The sequence below is a fragment of the Oncorhynchus gorbuscha genome, linkage group LG11 (assembly GCF_021184085.1).
Source record: "Oncorhynchus gorbuscha isolate QuinsamMale2020 ecotype Even-year linkage group LG11, OgorEven_v1.0, whole genome shotgun sequence".
In the NCBI taxonomy this organism is placed as follows: domain Eukaryota; kingdom Metazoa; phylum Chordata; class Actinopteri; order Salmoniformes; family Salmonidae; genus Oncorhynchus; species Oncorhynchus gorbuscha.
The window spans coordinates 17545098-17566785 of NC_060183.1; the positions used below are offsets into that span (position 1 = coordinate 17545098).

Sequence of the window (21688 nt, forward strand, 5' to 3'; positions counted from 1 at the left end):
AGTGTGTTCCACGGTGGATAGGTCAGTGTGCGTCACGGCTGGATAGGGCAGTGTGGGTCACAGCTGGATAGGTCAGTGTGCATCACGGCTGGATAGGGCAGTGTGCGTCACGGCTGGATAGGGCAGTGTGCGTCACGGCTGGATAGTCACGGCTGGATAGGTCAGTGTGCGTCACTCAGTGTGCGTCACGGCTGGATAGGGCAGTGTGCGTCACGGCTGGATAGGTCAGTGTGCGTCACGGGTGGATAGGTCAGTGTGCGTCACGGCTGGATAGGTCAGTGTGCGTCACGGCTGGATAGGGCAGTGTGCGTCACGGCTGGATAGGTCAGTGTGCGTCACGGCTGGATAGGTCAGTGTGCGTCACGGCTGGATAGGTCACGGCTGGATAGGTCAGTGTGCGTCACGGCTGGATAGGTCAGTGTGCGTCACGGCTGGATGGATCACGGCTGGATAGGGCAGTGTGCGTCACGGCTGGATAGGTCAGTGTGTGTCACGGCTGGATAGGGCAGTGTGCGTCACGGCTGGATAGGGCAGTGTGCGTCACGGACGGATGGTCATCACGGCTGGATAGGGCAGTGTGCGTCACGGCTGGATAGGGCAGTGTGCGTCACGGCTGGATAGGTCAGTGTGCGTCACGGCTGGATAGGTCAGTGTGCGTCATTGCTGGATAGGACAGTGTGCGTCATTGCTGGATAGGTCAGTGTGCGTCACGGCTGGATAGGTCAGTGTGCGTCACGGCTGGATAGGTCAGTGTGCGTCATTGCTGGATAGGGCAGTGTGCGTCACGGCTGGATAGGGCAGTGTGCGTCACGGCTGGATAGGGCAGTGTGCGTCACGGCTGGATAGGGCAGTGTGCGTCACGGCTGGATAGGGCAGTGTGCGTCACGGCTGGATAGGGCAGTGTGCGTCACGGCTGGATAGGGCAGTGTGCGTCACGGCAGTGTCAGTGTGCTTCTATTGCGCCACGGCATTGCTGGGCAGTGTGCGTCACGGCTGGATAGGGCGTCACGGCTGGTGTGCGTCACGGCTGGATAGGGCAGTGTGCGTCACGGCTGGATAGGGCAGTGTGCGTCACGGCTGGATAGGGCAGTGTGCGTCACGGCTGGATAGGCTACGTTTCAGCTGTCAAAATCCATGACATAACCAACTGCGTTACCGCTAAAACCAGCTATTGGTTGGTCTTAAATATCTCTATGAACGCTGCCTGGAATTAGCACATTGGATCATGTTTTGAAGGACACATCTCAAATATTTCCACCCCTCCCAGAGTGCAAGCAAGCTGATATAAGACAGGTAAATTGCCGAATCTGGTGTAAGGGCGCCAGTTTTTACATGACAAGATTGCAAACTAACGTGCGTTTGACACTAGTTCCGCCTAAACACCAGCCGAAAATAGAAAATGAGCCCATAGATTTGACACCTGTTGTGCTGTTGAAGTTCTCTATCGAGGACAAATAGATACTGGTTGGGGAAATGTGTCCATCTTGAAGTGTCACTAAGTGACTACCTATGGATGAGTCACATCCCAACGCTATGTACAGTTCTGTCAAACCACAGGAGCGCCATAGTTAATCACAGTCCACACAACAAGAGAAGACATTGTTTTTCTGGCTGGTGCTCTGTTGTGGTGGCTGGGTTTGTATGTAGTTAGTGTTGTGAACTGATGTGCTGTGCCATTGGAAGACAGTTTACACATACACAGACCTGTTGTATCTCAGTCTTATGCGAAACACCAAAGCCAATATTATGCTCTCTTGCTATTCTTAAAGATTCCAGTCTTCGTGTCTGTGCGGTGTGTTTGTTCAGCAGAAACACAGCGGAGTCTAGATTTGGTTGTCGTCCAACATGGATTCTATGGTCACAAAGGACCATTGATTACATTCCCTCAATGCCGCCAAAGCGTGGATGATGGAAAAAGCTGTTACTGCATCCGGAAGAGTCCATTGTTTACGTGCTCGTTAATAAAGCATCTACATTGAAAAGTCAGTGAAGTGGACCTCAGCTGACCTTTTCATTCTCCTGGATCTGAACAGGACAGAACATTTTCCTGTAGCCATGTTTCCTGCATACAGGAGGATAAGGTTCCCAATTGTGCCAGAACCACAATCTGGAGGGCATTACACCGTCATACTGAATGAACTGCCTTGAGATGTATTTTACAGTAGTAGTACATGGTATACAACTTCTTCAAATCTATCAAAGTACCGCTGTCCAATTCCCCTCTTGAGGCCTGTTTTTATGATAAGTTGTTAGAGTAGTCAGATGTACTGTAAAGAGGAAGGTCCTGGCACCATTTGGTTCACAGGTGGAGGCTTGATTCTGTATGCATTCATATCAGATAAGGTCATGAAGAACTTGTTTCTACTGATCAGTAAAGAGATGCTGCCTAACTCTGTCGTCCGAGTTAACCCTCTTTTACACTGCTACTGTTGACAATGATAGCCTGAATTATAACTTGGGGTTGTGCATGCGTTTACGCAACTCGTTTCACGTCAATCGTTCATTGGTGGCAATGAGAGATTTGACAGACATCGAGTTAGGATTCGGTCTGAAGATCCAATTGAGAAATGTTGTTGAATCTTCTTGACGGAGACAGAGTCGTCTCAACACCCCCGCACTGACGGAGGTGAATAAATCCAAACATTTGGATAAAGTAAACAAGTGTTAGGTGAACGAAACAGATGTTTAAACTCTACCATTCAGCAGATGTTGCATTTTTTTTGTTATGTTCCATGACTAACCCAAACCAAAGAGCAGAGAAAGAGCCGGCCCATCCCAGCCCATAGGTAGACCCTTCATACCTGTGGTTTGATCCACCTTGTCAATTTGTGCCAATCAAACAAGAGTACAAAGAGAGAGATGGAATTTCCTAAGTGGAGACGCCACCTGGCATCAACAAAGTCATTACTCATCCTTGCATTCTTTCGTGACGTGCAGTAAGACATATCCAAACTAGGTCAAAGCCTGCACTCTGTTACTTGAGAGTAAATTTGCAACATATGTGTTATTCAATTGGACAAAAGTAAACTGGACTGGAGTCTGTTAGACAAAAGAGAGTCACACTCTAGTGGTGCAGAACAGAGATGAAAGACCAGCCCAATATATGTCTCTGCCGGCATTCCCAGGCTTGTGTTTCTTTCTTGGCTCTGAATTAGGTTATTTTTGCTCCCTCAGGGACATTCCCCGATTATAAATCTCTGGGATACGATGTATTTCCAGTTCCTAATGGTTGGAAAGAAGGAGGCAATTTGTGTAGTTCTCAGTAACCAACATTACTTCTGTCTGCGTAGATTTGCTATATCTCTTAATAACCGGAAAGAAAGTGACATGGGAAGTTTGTCCAAAACTGTTAAGTTCACTGTAGCAACCAGTAGAACTCTGAGCAGGAGCCCCGTGACCCAGCGCTGGCTAACTTGCCCAGAATCAGGTCCTGAAAACGTAATCCCATAGTCTGAGGGTTTGAGTATGATTTACTGAGCTTGTCCCTGATCTAAGAACAGCCAGTCACAAGCTTCCCCTTCTGCCTGGACTGAACATTGACATTCTTGGTTATATATATATGTGTGTGTTAGTCTTTATCTCATCCTTTCCCCATTTCAGCAGCCTCAGAGGGCATTTGTCATCCGTTTTTAAAGCTGGTGCAGAAAGACCACATCAACAGAGAGGGAAATGGTGAATCACTTCAGATGCTCATACTTGCTATGGTCAGTGCCAGAAAGGAACCAGCCAAAGAAAACACATTCTCAAGTCCAATGGCCCCATTTCTCAAAGTTAGCCCATTTTCCCATTTGTCTTTCCTCAGACAGAAGATAGCCAGACCAGGGTGACCCCTTAGGAATGTCCAGGTCAGTCACAGACGGATCCTGTGGACTCAAGCGATTGTAGAGACACGGAAAATGTCACCAAATGCAATTCCTTGCCTTCAGAAAAGCCAACTTGGCTATTGGTGTTATCAGTCTTTTCCTAATGTTATAACGTACACTTATAGGTTTAGAGTTATGAGAGACTTCGATCGTATTTTCTCACCATGTTTGAATGCTAGAGTATCCCAATGTGAAGAGCAGCTCTGGCCTGGAGGACAGGAAGGGTTGTTACACTACAGGAAGTGGAATAGGTATTTGTGGGTCTGTACACTCAGCTGTGGCCTGGGCAGATACAATCAATCAATCAAATGTATTTATGAAGTCCTTCTTATATCAGCTGATGTCACAAAGAGCTGTACAGAAACCCAGCCTAAAACCCCAAACAGTAAGCAATGAAGGTGTAGAAGCACAGTGGCTCGGAAAAACTCCCTAGAAAGGCCGGGACCTAGGAAGAAACCTAGTGAGGAACAAGACTATGAGGGGTGGTCAGTCCTCTTCTGGCTGTGCCGGGTGGAGATTATAACAGAACATGGCCAAGATGTTCAAATGTTCATAGATGACCTGCAGAGTCAAATGGTAATAATAATCACAGTGGTTGTAGAGGGTCTAACAGGTCAGCACCTCAAGAGTAAATTTCAGTTGGCTTTTCATAGCCGATCATTCAGAGTATCTCTACCACTCCTGCTGTCTCTAGAGAGTTGAAAACATCAGGTCTGGGACAAGGTAGCACGTCTGGTGAGAAGGTCAGAGTTACATAGCCACAGGCAGTACAGTTGAAACTGGAGCAGCAGCACGACCATGTGGACTGGGGACAGCAAGGAGTCACAAGACGCAGGCCTCCTAATTGTCCCTAGAATTTCTACGCAAACAGCTGGAGGCAGGGATTTCTCCTATAGAGCTCCATTTTTATGGAATGGTCTGCCTCCCTACAGTATGTGAGAGACGCAAACTCGGTCTCAACCTTTAAGTCTTTACTGAAGACTCATCTCTTCATTGGGTCATATGATTGAGTGTAGTCTGGCCCAGGAGTGTGAAGGTGAACGGAAAGGCTCTGGAGCAACGAATCGCCCTTGCTGTCTCTGCCTGGCCGGTTCCCCTCATTCCACTGGGATTCTCTACCTCTAACCCTATTACAGGGGCTGAGTCACTGGCTTACTAGGGCTCTTTCATACCGTCCCTAGGAGGGGTGCGTCACTTGAGTGGGTTGAGTCACTGATGTGATCTTCCTGTCTGGGTTGGCGCCCCCCCCTTGGGTTGTGCCGTGGCTATACTCGGTCTCAGGATGGTAGTCGGAAGACTTCCAGTTTGGTGTAGCGCCACCTCCATTCCAATTTTCTGGAAGCTTGCTTCAGAGCTCGGGTATTTTCTGTATACCAGGGAGCTAGTTTCTTATGACAGATGTTTTTTGATTTTAGGGGTGCGACTGCATCGAGGGTATTGCGCAAGTTTAAATTTAGTTCCTCAGTTAGGTGATTAACTGATTTTGTACTCTGACGTCCTTGGGTAGGTGGAGGGAGTCTGGAAGGGCATCTAGGAATCTTTGGGTTGCCCAATAATTTATAGCATGGCTTTTGATGATCCTTGGTTGGAGTCTGAGCAGATTATTTGTTGCTATTGCAAACGTAATAAAAGGGTGGTCCGATAGTCCAGGATTATGATGAAAAACATTAAGATCAACAACATTTATTCCACGGGACAAAACTAGGTCGAGAGTATGACTGTGGCAGTGAGACATATTGGACAAAACCCGCTGAGTTGATGATGGCTCCGAAAGCATTTTGGAGTGGGACTGTGGACTTTTCCATGTGAACGTTAAAGTCACCAAAAATGTGAATATTATCTGCCATAGCTACAAGGTTCAATAGGAATTCAGGGAACTGAGAAATGCTCTATATGGCCCAGGAGGCCTGCAAACAGTAGCTATAAAAAGTGTGTGTGTGTGTGTGTGTGTGTGTGTGTGTGTGTGTGTGTGTGTGTGTGTGTGTGTGTGTGTGTGTGTGTGTGTGTGTGTGTGTGTGTGTGTGTGTGTGTGTGTGTGTGTGTGTGTGTGTGTGTGTGTGTGTGTGTGTGTGTGTGTTTGTGTGTGCGCGTGTGCGCGTGTGTGTGTATGTGTGTGTGTATGTGTGCGTGCGTGCCCACGGCTAAAGGTTATTAAATGAGAAGTGAGGGAGAAAAAGTAAGGTGCCCTCTTTCCTGGCAGGAGACCGTAGCAGTAGAAGAGTAGGTATTCCATAAACATGTGTGATTGGCCTTGAATATAGACTGATGAATCTGTTGATACCTTTACAGTGTTGTTCATCCCAAATAGAAACACAAGCTGCTTCTCAATTTGACTCATTTGGATGTCTGCAAACAGTTTGACTCTGGACATAATCATTTCTCATCGAGCTCTGGATTTATTGTGTGTGTATAAGACACTGCTTTTATTGGCAGTCACAGTCCTCTTGTGTACGATATACAGTATATTTTATTTTTTAAATTATATTTCAGCATTAATCAGTACTGAGCAAACAAGTCTAACTCTCTTGGTGATCTGACTGTTCAGTCCCTATTGACTCAGGCACACACACAGACACACAGAAACACACAGAACAAGCTGACACACACATAAGCAGACAGGCACGCACACACACACACACACACGCACGCACACACAAACACACACACACACGCACGCACGCACGCACGCACACACACACACACGCACACACACACACACACACACACACACACACACACACACACACACACACACACACACACACACACACACACACACTGTGCCAACAGGTGCCTCGTCAATCACTCTAGCAGCAACAGACAGCAGCCTTGACTAGTGGATCCTTCCTGCAGACGGCTGCCAGGTCTGACAGTCCCTTCTGCACCCATTATCCCCCCCGTTCCCCTTGATGTTTACCTCTCTGACAGTCTGGTCATTTCCACTGACACACACAGGCCTGTCTCTCACCGTTCCACACTGGCACTGTATCAGAGGGCTCAGCAGCAAATATCATCCCAGCCACTGAGAGCTGACAAGGTATCCTATTATCTTAGGAGAGCAATGGAAACTGGAAAGTCAAGGAAACGTTAGGATGCATCATTGCATCAAGTCTAAGGTCCTGTTACATCGAGACACACTCGGGGACAGACAAAGCGAGACTAGTTTCACTGCCCTGCATCCTTGCAGAAACCGAGCACCGATGAAGCTTCTGTTTTAATCAAATGGCCTCCCGGACTATTTACATTGACCCCCTTCCCCCCTTTTCTTTTACACTGCTGCTACTCGCTGTTTATTATCTATGCATAGTCACGTGTACAATTACCTGGACTAACCTGCACCGCCACACATTGACTCGGTGCCGGTACCCCCTGTATATAGCCTCCACATTGACTCGGTGCCGGTACCCCTGTATATAGCCTCCACATTGACTCGGTGCCGGTACCCCCTGTATATAGCCTCCACATTGACTCGGTGCCTGTACCCCCTGTATATAGCCTCCACACTGATTCGGTACCGGTACCCCCTGTATATAGCCTCCACACTGACTCGGTGCCGGTACCCCCTGTATATAGCCTCCACACTGATTCGGTACCGGTACCCCCTGTATATAGCCTCAACCCTGACTCGGTGCCGGTACCCCCTGTATATAGCCTCCACACTGATTCGGTACCGGTACCCCCTGTATATAGCCTCCACACTGATTCGGTACCGGTACCCCCTGTATATAGCCTCCACACTGACTCGGTGCCGGTACCCCCTGTATATAGCCTCCACACTGATTCGGTACCGGTACCCCCTGTATATAGCCTCCACATTGACTCGGTGCCGGTACCCCCTGTATATAGCCTCCACACTGATTCGGTACCGGTACCCCCTGTATATAGCCTCCACACTGACTCGGTGCCGGTACCCCCTGTATATAGCCTCCACACTGACTCGGTGCCGGTACCCCCTGTATATAGCCTCCACACTGACTCGGTGCCGGTACCCCCTGTATATAGCCTCCACATTGACTCGGTGCCGGTACCCCCTGTATATAGCCTCCACATTGACTCGGTGCTGGTACCCCCTGTATATAGCCTCCACATTGACTCGGTGCCGGTACCCCCTGTATATAGGCTCGTTTTTGTTATCTCATTTTATTGTTACTTTTTATTTTTTACTTTAGCTTATTTATTATTTAGGATGGAAGAGGAGGGTGGAGGGTAGAGGTCGACCGATTATGATTTTTAAACGCTGATACCGATTATTGGAGGACCAAAAAAGCAGATGCCGATTAATCGGCTGATTAAAAAATTATGTATTTGTAATAATGACAATTACAACAATACTGAATTAACTTATTTTAACTTAATATAATACATCAATAAAATAAATTTAGCCTCAAATAAATAATGAAACATGTTCAATTTGGTTTATATAATGCAAAAACAAAGTGTTGGAGAAGAACGTAAAAATGCAATTTGTGCTATGTAAGAAAGCTAACGTTTCAGTTCCTTGCTCAGAACATGAGAACATATGAAAGCTGGTGGTTCCTTTTAACACGAGTCTTTAATATTCCCAGGTAAGAAGTTTTAGGTTGTAGTTATTATAGGACTATATCCCGCTATACCATTTGTATTTCATTAACCTTTCACTATTGGATGTTCTTATAGGCACTTTAGTATTGCCAGTGTAACAGTATAGCCTCTGTCCCTCTCCTCGCTCTCCTCGCTCCTCCCTGGGCTCGAACCAGCAACACATCGACAACAGCCACCACATCGAAGCAGCGTTACCCATGCAGAGCAAAGGAAACAACCACCCCAAGGCTCAGAGCGAGTAAAGTTTGAAACGCTATTAGTGCGCGCTAACTAGCCAGCCAAGTCATAAACAGCGCAATGCTTGACGCACAACGAAGAGCTGCTGGAAAAACGCACGAAAGTGCTGTTTGAATAAATGTTTACTCGCCTGCTTCTGCCTACCACCGACCTCTAGTGGAGGGGCTAGAGAAGGGTGGAGGGGGATGGAAGAGGAGGGTGGAGGTGGATGGAAGAGGAGGGTGGAGGGGGTAGAGGAGGGTGGAGGGGGTAGAGGAGGATGGAGGAGGTTGGAGGGGGATGGAAGAGGGTAGAGGGGGCAGAGTTGTTACTGGGATACGGGTGATCTGATAATGCATCTGTGAGTACAACACCATGGAATGCAAAAAACTGCCTGTTTGTCAGTCTGCCTCTCACTGCCCAGAGAGAACTGGGTCACTCAAGCCCACGTCCTTATCTCACTGTACTAGAGTGATGTGCTCCAGGTACTGGAGGTAGTACACAGAGTACTGTGCTGTACAGGAGTTATTTTCCTCCAGAGGTGTAGTAGATGTAATCCTGACTTGAGAAATCTTTTCAGTAGCTTGGGCTGTTCGATTGTTCTGAAATGGATTCAGTTGTCCAACCCCCCCCCCCCCTCCCCCTCATCAATCTACACACAATACCCCATAACGACAAAGAAACAACAGTTTGTTTTTTATTTTTTTGCAAATGAATACAACATCAAAAAGATGTAAATATCACATTTAGATAAGTATTCAGACCCTTTGCTCAGTAAGCTGTTGAAGCACCTTTGGCAGCGGTTACAGCCTCGAGTCTTCTTGATTATGACGCTACGCGCTGTCACACCTGTTTCTCAAAATAGTTTTTGTTTTTGTTTGTTCGGGCTCTGGCTGGGCCACTCAAGGACATTCAGAGACTCTTGCATTGCCTTGGCTGTGTGCTTAGGGTCGTTGTTCTGTTGGAAGGTGAACCTTCACCCCAGTCTGAGGTCCTGAGCGCTTTAGAGCAGGTTTTCATCAAGGATCTCTTTATACTTTGTGTCGTTCATCTTTTCCTCGATGCTTACTAGTCTGAAAAACATCCCCATAGCATGATGCTGCCACCACCGTGATTCACCGTAGGGATGGTGCCAGGTTTCCTCCAGATGTGCCGCTTGGCATATAGGCCAAAGAGGTCAATCTTGGATTCATAAGACCAGGGAATCTGGTTTCTCATGGTCTGAGAGTCCTTTAGGTGCCTTTTGGCAAACCCCAAGTGAACTGTCATGTGCCTTTTACTGAGGAGTGGCTTCTGTCTGGCCACTCTATCATAAAGGCCTGATTGGTGGTGCTGCAGAGATGGTTGTCCTTCTGGAAGGTTCTCCCATCTACACAGAGGAACTCTGGAGCTCTGTCAGAGTGAGCATCGAGTTCTTGGTCACCTCCCTGACCAAGGCCCTTCACCCCCAATTGCTCAGTTTGGCTGGGCGGCCAGCTCTAGGAAAAGTCTTGGTGGTTCCAAACTTCTTCCATTTAAGAATGATGGAGGCCACTGTGTTCTTGGGGACCTTCAATGCTGCAGAAATGTTTTGGCGCCCGTCCCTAGGTCTGTGCCTCGACACAATCCTGTCTCGGAGCTCTACGGACAATTCCTTTGACCTCGTGGCTTGGTTTTTGCCCTGACATGTGGGACCTTATATAGACAGGTGTGTGCCTTTCCAAATCATGTCCAATCAATTGGAATTTACCACAGGTGGACTCCAATAAAGTTGTAGAAACATCTCAAGGAGGATCATTGGAAACAGGATGCACCTGAGCTAAATTCCCCTACCAGTCCCCTAGCAAAGGGTCTGAATACTTATGTAAATAAGGTATTTCTGATTTATCTAAAAACCTGTTTTCGCTTTGTCATTATCGGGTATTGTGTGTAGATTGATGAGGATTTTTTTTATTTAATCCATTTTAGAATAAGGCTGTAACATAACAAAATGTGGAAAAAGTCAAGGGGTCTGAATACTTTCCGAATGCACCCAACAAGCGTTCGCAGTCTCACTGCAGAATCAAACGTTTTGAAGGTTTAGGCATTCATTCTGAATGCTTAAGTTCCGCAACGCTCTAGCATAACCCAAGCCTACTTAATGGCAATAGAGCTCACTGTTGCCCTTAGTGACCAGTTTTAAAGCAATCTCCTCCTTACCTGGACAGACGTCTAATTTCACAGTGGATCTTGAGAGACCAGTGTGACAGATAACCTGCTGACTGCTGGGTGGCAGACAAGACACACTGACACTGTGTGCCAAAAGCCCTTCCTCCCAGGGTTTCCCATTCCATCCACCTGACCTCCTTCCTGGAATGTGTAAGTTTATCCCATTTCCAGCCCATCTGGCAGAGTGCTTAGGGCTGTCGGCCAGGGAGCAGCCTGCTGTTCCTGAGTCAGGTCTGGATGTCAGGTCTGGATTCCTGGAGCACTGAGCCCAGGGTAGGGGGCCAATGATTCCTCTCCCCATATACCTGTGGCTGTATCCCCATGACCCATCGCCACATCCTGCCCCCCCCTGCCCTGTCCCGACCTATTAATATCTAGGTCTAGTGTAACCCAGCCATAGTGACAACTGTATAACTCTTATCCATTCTCCTGTCATTGTTGATGGATTTTGTCTGTTGTAGATTGTGTCAGTGAGATGGAGGAAGTGGCAATTCATTGCCTTGATATATTTTCATAAAGCATGCAGAGTATGCAGACATCAGGGCATATCGTCACTTCCTCTCAGTGGATTTACGGAACGCTATGTTGACCCCCATATGTTTGTTGCTTTTCAACTGGCGCCCGTCGGGCATAAACAAACAGGATGTAATGAAGGCACTTCCGGCATGTCTCAAAAGAGGGGTGGTCTTGTTACCGTAGATACTGAATGTACTGTAGCTACAGCTAGTACTGTATCTTCATGCCAACTGTTTCTGTTCAGAATGCACTCTATAGAATACACATCTTGACTGATCTGAGTCCTGTGTCTCTGTGTTTAGATGAAGCTGCCAGTGCTGCTGCTGGGTCGTTCAGCTGACCTGAGGCCTGGTGAGTTTGTGGTGGCCATCGGCAGCCCCTTCTCCCTGCAGAACACGGTCACCACAGGTATCGTCAGCACCACCCAGAGAGGAGGCAAGGAGCTGGGCCTGAGGAACTCTGACATGGAATACATCCAGACGGACGCTATCATCAACGTGAGTGATACATCCACATCATCAGCACACACACAAGCAGCTGTCACACAGGGCATTTAGTTGTGGAACACAGCTGTCACACAGGGCATTTAGTTGTGGAACACAGCTGTCAGTGCAGGGCATTTAGTTGTGGAACACAGCTGTCACACAGGGCATTTAGTTGTGGAACACAGCTGTCACACAGGGCATTTAGTTGTGGAACACAGCTGTCAGTGCAGGGCATTTAGTTGTGGAACACAGCTGTCACACAGGGCATTTAGTTGTGGAACACAGCTGTCACACAGGGCATTTAGTTGTGGAACACAGCTGTCACGCAGGGCATTTAGTTGTGGAACACAGCTGTCACACAGGGCATTTAGTTGTGGACCATTTAGTTGTGGACACAGCTGTCAGTGCAGGGCATTTAGTTGTGGAACATTTAGTTGTGGATATTTAGTTGTGGAACACAGCTGTCACACAGGGCATTTAGTTGTGGAACATTTAGTTGTGGAACACAGCTGTCACACAGGGCATTTAGTTGTGGAACACAGCTGTCACACAGGGCATTTAGATGTGGAACACAGCTGTCACGCAGGGCATTTAGTTGTGGAACACAGCTGTCACACAGGGCATTTAGTTGTGGACCATTTAGTTGTGGACACAGCTGTCAGTGCAGGGCATTTAGTTGTGGAACATTTAGTTGTGGATATTTAGTTGTGGAACACAGCTGTCACACAGGGCATTTAGTTGTGGAACATTTAGTTGTGGAACACAGCTGTCACACAGGGCATTTAGTTGTGGAACATTTAGTTGTGGAACATTTAGTTGTGGAACATTTAGTTGTGGAACATTTAGTTGTGGAACACAGCTGTCAGTGCAGGGCATTTCGTTGTGGAACATTTAGTTGTGGATATTTAGTGGATATTTAGTTGTGGAACACACAACAGTAGCTCCCCCTTATTTGCCCCGGTACACACGAAGGAGCTGTAGATATACCATCACGAAGGAGCTGTAGATGTACCATCACGAAGGAGCTGTAGATGTACCATCACGAAGGAGTTGTAGATGTACCATCACGAAGGAGCTGTAGATATACCATCACGAAGGAGCTGTAGATGTACCATCACGAAGGAGCTGTAGATGTACCATCACGAAGGAGTTGTAGATGTACCATCTGATCATCCCTTTAACCTGAATGTTGTTCCTTTTCAGTATGGGAACTCTGGCGGACCCCTCGTCAATCTGGTAAGATATCATTTCTTATTGATAAGAATTACATCTTTCAGAATGGTCTTAAAGGTCCAATTCAGCTGTTTTTATTTCAGTATCAAATAGCTTCTTAGCAAAGAGCAATTTCTCAAGCAAGAATTTAGCTCAAACTGTCTGGGAGTGATCTGAGTGGAGAGGGGAAAGCTGAAAATGTGCTGCTATTGGCAGAGCGGTTTTGAAGTCTCTTTCTTATTGGTCTGCTAACTAATTTGCCACCGGGTGATGTCACAAGGCAGGGGCCAGAACTCCATCCCACCAAAACAGGCTGAAATTTCAGGCGGTCTTATCAAACAGCTCTTTACACCAAAAGGGTGCAATTTCACAGTGTTTTTCCAACCTCATAGTGTGGAAATATATATACAACACAGGAAATCACGTTGTTAACTGCACTGGACCTATTATTGTAAATCTATGACACATCTGGAGGATGTATTTTAATAATGTGTGTTGTTTCTGTCTTCAGGACGGAGAGGTGATTGGGATCAACACACTGAAGGTGACAGCAGGAATCTCCTTCGCCATCCCATCAGACAAGATCCGTCAGTTCCTGGCAGAGTCCCATGACAGGCAATCTAAAGGTACAGATTACCAATCTAAAGGTAGGGCTGTGACGATTATGGAATTTTGAGGTAATGATAAATTGTCACGCAATTGACCACGGTTATTGTCATAGTTGTTATTTTTTTCAACAATTGTTTTGAGCTTGTAATGCATCGTAAATGAATGCATCTTTGAAAATGACCAATGACATACCTAATGAGTATAACTCAGGTTTGGTGAAACCCCTGTTTTAAAAATATATATTTTGATTGTGCCGTTCTGCTCATAAAACCAACTTTACCCTCTTCATGTATAAAATAAACAAGTACAAATAAAATAAACAAAACTGCTATTGGGTTAGTTTTATATACTTGAAAATAAAGTTAAAAAAAAAAAAAATATATATATATATATATATATATATATATATATATATAATCTCCCCCTCTTAAAATGCATGTATTAAGACAATTTTGTCAATTTATTTTTAAGTTTACGGTTATTATCGGTTAGACCAGGGTTTCCCAAACTCAGTCTTGCCCCCCCAATTATTGGGCCAGACCTATCTAAGGTTTCATGGTTTTGACCAGGTACTGCATATTGAATTTTCAATGTTTATCACCATGTGCATGCTAACGCAGCATTTATCCTCTTTTCTTTAGGGAAATTATCAACAAGTAAGAAATATATCGGTGTGAGGATGATGACTCTCACACCAATGTAAGTTTCAGCCAGCCTGGTTCATCTTGTGAATGAAATTCTTCCAAATACCTGCGTTACATTAAACACATCTCTGTTTTCATTGGTTCCTTTCCCATAGGCTTGCAAAGGAGCTGAAGGAGAGACAATCAGACTTCCCCGATGTTACCTCAGGGGCATATGTCATCGAGGTCATCCCAAAAACACCAGCTGAGACGTAAGTAGTATCTAGGACCTGAAAGGGTTCTTTGGCTGTCCCCATAGGAGAACCCTTTGACGAATGGGTTCTACATGGAACCTGAAAGGGTTCTACCTGGAACAAAAAGGGTTCTCCTATTGAGACAGCTGAAGAACCCTTTTGGAACCCTTTTTTCTAAGAGTGTACTGAGAACAGAACAGTTAAAGTCCTCGACCTTAGATTAGGACAGGAGCATTTAACGACTCATTTGGTAGTTGGCTAAGTCTCCATCCCTCTCATAAAGGTTGCTAAGAGTTCATTGTCATCTACACTTAAAATTAGACTGGCCTCATAGCACAATGAATTAGCATTTCATGACCACATAAACAGCATGACAGAGCAGTCTACAGAATGCACTCTCTGTATATTTTTTGTGGCCACATAAAATCATTTGTGCTGAGGCGGTGGTCTCCCACTCAAGGAAATGAATAGCTTTATTTTTGTCTGGTGGAGTTTGTGGTACCAAGGTTAGAAAAATGGTCTTAGATTTTTCAGAGACTATGGTCAGATTTATTTTCTCACAGTGTCTAACAAGAATGTTACTGCCTCTGTAAGTTCATTTAGCTTTTTTTGGAATGGGGAAAACTCCCTTCTCTCATATTTAAGAGGCTATATTTATATTCTGTGGATTAATAATAATAATAATAATATATGCCATTTAGCAGACGCTTTTATCCAAAGCGACTTACAGTCATGTGTGCATACATTCTACGTATGGGTAGTCCCGGGAGATCTAATGGTACACACTGCTTATAGAGCCTAATGTACTTTATCAGTAAAGCGCATTTCTTTTTTGCTACATTCCCTCTCCTCCACAGAGGTGGCCTGCAGGAGAGTGATGTCATAATCACCATCAACAGCAAGCGAATCACCTCGGCCAGTGACGTCAGCAGCTCCATCAAGAGGGAAGACACACTGCGGATGGTGGTCCGGCGGGGGAACGAGGACATCATGCTCACCGTCATCCCAGAGGAGATTGACCCTTGACTTCTCAGCAACCACGAGCTGGTTCTCAGTGTTGAAAATCACGGACCTTAAACCGGGTGTGTCTGGAGCCACACCCTACCTTAGAACCTGTAACTACTAGTGTCCCCCCCCCCCCTCCACTCCCCTCAAACTACAGAGGTCTGTGAGGCCCACACCTACCCCTCTGGGAGCTCAAATGTGTCCAGGCTAATAAAGACATATTTTAGCACCAATGCTAGTTTTTTAGTATTATTTGTCCTCATGTATGAGTCAAAAAGATACTTCCACACTCATTGACACTGATTATTGCCATCACGTTTGTTTTTATACTCTATTAACATCCTTGCACAGAGAACCCTCCTCAGTCAGAGAGAAGAAGTGAAGGGTGTCCTTAATCTGGTTTGTTGTTGATATTGATGATGTTTTTTAATTGTATTTCTCTTGGTATGTTTTGACGACAATTTCACAGGGGGAATAAAATGGTTTTAAAAAAAGTGGTGTTCCTTACTGATATGAAAATCCTAACTCTGACCACATGAATGTTGATGGTTGAACTATACACATCTGGTAAAGGCCAGTGTACACATCCAGCTTGGCTGCTCTATGCACAGACTGGAACTATGACCATGGCATGATTATGGTTTGGATCATAAACTCAGCAAAAAAAGAAACGTCCTCTCACTGTCAACTGCGTTTATTTTCAGCAAACTTAACATGTGTAAATATTTGTATGACCATAACAAGATTCAACAACTGAGACATAAACTGAACAAGTTCCATAGACATGTGACTAACATAAATTGAATAATGTGTCCCTGAACAAAGGGGGGGTCAATTCCAAAAGTAACAGTCAGTATCTGGTGTGGCCACCAGCTGCATTAAGTACTGCAGTGCATCTCCTCCTCATGGACTGCACTAGATTTGCCAGTTCTTGCTGTGAGATGTTACCCCACTCTTCCACCAAGGCACCTGCAAGTTCCCGGACATTTCTGGGGGGAATGGACCTAGCCCCCACCGTCCAATCCAAAAGGTCCCAGACGTGCTCAAAGAAAGATGCTCAGGGTCCCTGCTCATCTTCGTGAACGTGCCTTAGGCATGCTGCAAGGAGGCATGAGGACTGCAGATGTGGCCAGGGCAATAAATTGCAATGTCCGTACTGTGAGAGTTCTAAGACAGCACTACAGGGAGACAGGACGGACAACTGATCGTCCTCTCAGTGGCAGACCACGTGTAACAACACCTGCACAGGATCGGTACATCCGAACATCACACCTGCAGTACAGGTACAGAATGGCAACAATAACTGCCCGAGTTACACCAGGAACGCACAATCCCTCCATCAGCGCTCAGACTGTCTGCAATAGGCTGAGAGAGGCTTGACTGAGGGCTTGTAGGCCTGTTGTAAGGCAGGTCCTCACCAGACATCACTGGAAACAACGTCACCTATGGGCACAAACCCATTGTCTCTGACCCAGACAGGACTGGCAAAAAAGTGCTCTTCACTGACGAATCGCGGTCTTGTGTCACCAGGGGTGATGGTCGGATTTGCATTTATCGTCGAAGGAATGAGCGTTACACTGAGGCCTGTACTCTGGAGCGGGATTGATTTGGAGGTGGAGGGTCTGTCATGGTCTGGGGCGGTGTGTCACAGCATATCAGAACTTGTTGTCATTGCAGGCAATCTCAACGCTGTGCGTTACAGGGAAGACATCCTCCTCCCTCATGTGGTACCCTTCCTGCAGGCTCATCCTGACATGACCCTCGAGCATGACAATACCATCAGCCATACTGCTCATTCTGTGCGTGATTTCCTGCAAGGCAAGAATGTTAGTGTTCTGCTATGGCCAGCGAAGAGCCCGAATCTCAATCCCATTGAGCACATCTGGGAACTGTTGGATCGGAGGGCTGGGACCATTCTCCCCAGGAATGTCCAGGAACTTGCAGGTGTATATATATATATATATATATATATATATATATATATATATATATATATATATATATATATATATATATATATATATATATATATATATTGTGGGAACTCCTTCAAGACTGTTGGAAAAGCATTCCAGGTGAAGCTGGTGGAGAGAATGCCAAGAGTGTGCAACGCTGTCATCAAGGCAAAGGGTGGCTATTTGAATCATCTCAAATATAAAATCTATTTTAATTTGTTTAAAACTTTTTTGGTTACTACATGATTCCATATGCGTTATTTCATAGTTACGATGTCTTCACTATTATTCTGCGATGTTAAAAATAGTTTACAAATAAAGAAAAACCCTTGAATGAGTAGGTGTTTATATATATATATATACAGTGAGGCAAAAAAAGTATTTAGTCAGCCACCAATTGTGCAAGTTCTCCCACTTAAAAAGATCAGAAAGGCCTGTAATTTTCATCATAGGTACACTTCAACTATGACAGACAAAATTAGAAAAAAAGACCCAGAAATCACATTGTAGGACTTTTAAAGAATTTGCAAATTCTGGTGGAAAATAAGTATTTGGTCACCTACAAACAAGCAAGATTTCTGGCTCTCACAGACCTGTAACTTCTTCTTTAAGAGGCTCCTCTGTCCTCCACTTGTTACCTGTATTAATGGCACCTGTTTGAACTTGTTATCAGTATAAAAGACACATGTCCACATCCTCAAACAGTCACACTCCAAACTCCACTATGGCCAAGACCAAAGAGCTGTCACAGGACACCAGAAACAAAATTGTAGACCTGCACCAGGCTGGGAAGACTGAATCTTCAATAGGTATGCAGCTTGGTTTGAAGAAATCAACTGTGGGAGCAATTATTAGGAAATGAAAGACATACAAGACCACTGATAATCTCCCTTGATCTGGGGCTCCACGCAAGATCTCACCCTTGGGGTCAAACTGATCACAAGAACGGTGAGCAAAAATCCCAGAACCACACGAGGGGACCTAGTGAATGACCCGCAGAGAGCTGGGACCAAAGTAACAAAGCCTACCATCAGTAACACACTACGCGGCCAGGGACTCTAATCCTGCAGTGCCAGACGTGTCCCCCTGCTTAAGCCAGTACATGTCCAGGCCCGTCTGAAATTTGCTAGAGAGCATTTGGATGATCCAGAAGAAGATTGGGAGAATGTCATATGGTCAGATGAAACCAAAATATAACTTTTTGGTAAAAACTCAACTCATCGTGTTTGGAGGACAAAGAATGCTGAGTTGCATCCAAAGAACACCATACCTACTGTGAAGCATGGGGGTGGAAACATCATGCTTTGGGGCTGTTTTTCTGCAAAGGGACCAGGACGACTGATCCGTGTAAAGGAACGAATGAATGGGGCCATGTATCGTGAGATTTTGAGTGAAAACCTCCTTCCATCAGTAAGGGCATTGAAGATGAAACGTGTCTGTGTCTTTCTGCATGACAATGATCCCAAACACACCGCCCGGGCAACGAAGGAGTGGCTTCGTAAGAAGCATTTCAAGGTCCTGGAGTGGCCTAGCCAGTCTCCAGATCTCAACCCCATAGAAAATCTTTGGAGGGAGTTGAATGTCCGTGTTGCCCAGCAACAGCCCCAAAACATCACTGCTCTAGAGGAAATCTGCATGGAGGAATAGGCCAAAATACCAGCAACAGTGTGTGAAAACCTTGTGAAGACTTACAGAAAACGTTTGACCTCTGTCATTGCCAACAAAGGGTATATAACAAAGTATTGAGATAAACTTTTGTTATTGACCAAGTACTTATTTTCCACCATAATTTGCAAATAAATTCATTAAAAATCTTACAATGTGATTTTCTGGATTTTTTTTCTAATTTTGTCTGTCATAGTTGAAGTGTACCTATGATGAAAATTACAGGCCTCTCTCGTCTTTTTTAAGTGGGAGAACTTTCACAATTGGTGCCTGACTAAATACTTTGCCCCACTGTATATATATACTGTATATACACTGAGTGCACCAAACAATAAGACCACCTGCTCTTTCCACAACATAGACTGACCCGGTGAATCCAGGTGAAAGCTTTGATCCCTTATTGGTGTCACTTGTTAAATCCATTTCAATCAGTGTAAATTAACGGGCGGAGACAGGTTATTGTGTACGTTTGCCGTTCAGAGGGTGAATGGGCAAGACAAAATATTGAAGTGCCTTTGAACAGGGTTTGGTAGTAGGTGCCAGGCATACTGGTTTGAGTGTGTGAAGAACTGCAACACTGCTGGGTTTTTCACACTCAACAGTTTCCCGTGTGTATCAAGAATGGTCCACCACCCAAAGAACGTCCAGCCAATTTGACACAACTGTGGGAAGCATTTGAGTCAATATGGGCCAGCATCCTTGTGGAACGCTTTCAACACCTTGTAGAGTCCATGCCCTGACAATTTGAGGCTGTTCTGGGGACAAAAGGTTGGGTGCAACTCAATATTATGAAGATGTTCCTCATGTTTTGTACACTCAGTGTATATACTGTATATATTTTTGTCTCTGACATTGCTCGTTCTGATATTTCTTCATTTCTACATTTTTTCTGGATTTTGTGTGTATTGTATTTGTATTGTTAGGTATTACTGCACTTTTGAAGCTAAAATACACAAGCATTTAGCTACACCTGGGATGACATCTGCAAATCTGTGTACGCGACCGGTAACATTTGATTTGATTTGCAGTAAAGGAAAGACACAGACAGAATTAGGTCAACTCTCAAGCCATTGGTCATCTCTTACATTTGATTATGGTCATCCATATATCCTCAGCGAACTGCTTAAGGTGCGACATTAAGTGTCATGTGAATTAGCCACAGTATGAGGTGATTTATATATAGATCCATTACGTTAACTTGTGGAATAGACACCGTCTGGAAGGCAGTTTCAACCAGTCAGCATTCAGGATTAGACCCACCCGTTGCGTAACACGTAATCATTCGACAGTATCCTTTCCGTTACATGTTCTTTGGGCTCGAATCCTAGATAGAAAACACGACCTCACTCTTACCTTTCAAGCGTCCCAAATGGCACCCCATTCCCTATGAAGTTGTGCACTGCTTTTGACCAGGGCCCTTAGAGATATGGTCAGAAGTAGTGTACGATATAGGGAACAGGGTGCAATTTGGGAAGCACACACCGTGTGACATCAGTTACAGAGGCCTCGTCGATTAAATGTTTGGTTAATGTACTGTGAAGGATAGCTCAAGGTTTCTAGAAATAGTGTAAATGTCCCATTAGTGTCCCTATGTGATCTGATGTAGACTACCCCCTGAAAGGCTACAGTGTACAGTGTAGATGAACGCTGAGGATGTGATGAGCGAGTTTATTAATAATAGAGAGTAGTTTACTGGATGACTCATCCATCCATGTTAATATCAGTGTCGGGCTTGGGGCCAAATGAGAATACTGTTGTGCTAACTAACAATACAATCTATCTGCAATATTAAAACTAACAGTACAATAAATCTGAATTATGTCGATCTGAGAAGGGTTTCTTACCGACAGGCCGGAGGCCATTCTTTCACTGTTGTATCCGAATCATTAAAATATTGATTGCTCTGGGCTCGTATTCATAAAGCCTCTCAGAGTACTGACCTAGGATCAGGTCCCACCTGTCAATCCCGCAACATGGTCACACATCTAAAAGGCAAACTGATCCTATAGAGCAACACTCCTACTCAGTGACATACAGGCCCTAATCTGTATGTTACAAATAGAGTATTAATTTCCAAGTGCGCACAAGACATAGTAGGCTACAGTACTGAAATGCTGTGTTGATTTTTTCCCACTACTTTACACTTCATAAAGATCCTAATTACAACAGGTTTTGATTAGTTCCCTTCATTGCCATGCAGAGTAGCAGCACCAGCAGTTGGATAGTGTTGATACAGTTGGTACCACTCTACATGCTTTTCTTGGTGAGCGTACTAGGACCTGCCCTTTGCTCACAGGAAGCTTTGCCCTACTTTTCCCTTGCCAGGTCCAGTCAACCAGCACTGACCTATGGCTCTGTAGTTCGAAGCGGTCTGAAGTATACATGTCTAGTCTACAGATCCTGGAGGAAAACACTGGCCCACTCTGTAACCTGGCCCAATGGATGATTGTAGACTGATCAGGAGTGAGGACAGACATCATCCAGGGTTTGTTAAAGCATGCAGTGGCAGACGTCACA

The 21688-nt window shown here is 45.2% G+C and overlaps 1 protein-coding gene across 2 annotated transcripts in view; it reads left to right on the forward strand.

Annotated features, from left to right (window-relative positions):
- LOC124048192 (serine protease HTRA1B) overlaps positions 1-15784 on the forward strand; it is a 35735-nt gene extending 19951 nt beyond the window's left edge. The window contains exons 4-9 of one of the 2 annotated variants that reach the window (XM_046368717.1): positions 11666-11860; positions 13052-13084; positions 13572-13707; positions 14311-14368; positions 14469-14564; positions 15404-15784. In XM_046368717.1, coding sequence (XP_046224673.1) covers positions 11666-11860; positions 13052-13084; positions 13572-13707; positions 14311-14368; positions 14469-14564; positions 15404-15572 — 687 coding nt within the window. In that variant the 3' untranslated portion in view covers positions 15573-15784. The remainder of the gene's footprint in view (positions 1-11665; positions 11861-13051; positions 13085-13571; positions 13708-14310; positions 14369-14468; positions 14565-15403) is intronic. The other variant, XM_046368718.1, reaches the window with a different exon arrangement.
- The last annotated feature ends 5904 nt before the right edge of the window (positions 15785-21688 follow it).